The sequence below is a fragment of the Emiliania huxleyi genome (assembly GCF_000372725.1).
Source record: "Emiliania huxleyi CCMP1516 unplaced genomic scaffold EMIHUscaffold_4607, whole genome shotgun sequence".
Classification (NCBI taxonomy): domain Eukaryota; phylum Haptophyta; order Isochrysidales; family Noelaerhabdaceae; genus Emiliania; species Emiliania huxleyi.
In genome coordinates, this window is record NW_005198531.1 from 1 (window position 1) to 797 (window position 797).

The window sequence follows — 797 nt, forward strand, 5'->3', positions numbered from 1 at the left end:
GGCGCCGACCCTTGCCCGCCTTGCCCACACCCCAGGCCACCTTTGTCGTCCTCAACCTCCTCGCGATGAGCGGCGCGCTGTACAAGATGAACACGATGGGCCTGCTCCCGAACACGCCCTCGGACTGGGCCTCCTTCCTCGTCGTGCCTCCGCCCGTCCAGGTCTCCACCGGGAGCCAAATCTCGGCGCCCCTCGCCCACTGACGCCACGTGGCGTCGTACTCTGTGTCTGCATTTTGTGGGAGGCGACACACGCCTCTCTCTCTCGGTCGGTGTCTCTCGCCGTATCGGCTATCGCGCGGCCGGCGGCCGGGTCTACGGTCTAAGGCACTATGCTCTATGGGCTGAGTTGGACTCGCCACCGTGTATATGTACAAATAAACGACCGAAACCCGACACACATTCTGACTTCAAGTCCACACTTGAGCACACTTGCCTCTTGCGTCAGTCCGCACAGTTTAGGGACGAAAGGTCGTACACACACTTTTTAGTTTTTTTGGAGAGGTTTTGCGTATGGTACACGGACTACACGCTACACGCGGTCTACGTGGCTGGGTTCACAGGGAGTAGGAAGATTGGGAAACTCGCGCCTCCGCCTCACTGGCACTATTGTAGCCCTGGCCGGTGCGCGTGCGAAGTTGAAGTTCCTTTCGCGTTACCCATCTCCTAGTAGAGGTGTCCGTTTTATTTATTTATTTAGTGCGAAGTTGAAGTTCCGGAGTGAATGAAAATTCGAACGCGTTCTCTCACGGTGACCAAAAAATGTCCACCTCAGAGGCACCTCCGCGCTCCGGAGGC

At 57.6% G+C, this 797-nt stretch overlaps 1 protein-coding gene across 1 annotated transcript; it reads left to right on the top strand.

Annotated features, from left to right (window-relative positions):
* Nucleotides 1-35: 35 nt before the first annotated feature.
* On the top strand, nucleotides 36-203 carry EMIHUDRAFT_256298 (hypothetical protein; the record flags this gene model as incomplete). The annotated part of the gene is made up of 1 exon (XM_005768268.1): nucleotides 36-203. A coding segment is annotated over one exon (168 nt), but the record flags the coding sequence as incomplete, so codon positions are not given.
* Between the last annotated feature and the right edge of the window lie 594 nt (nucleotides 204-797).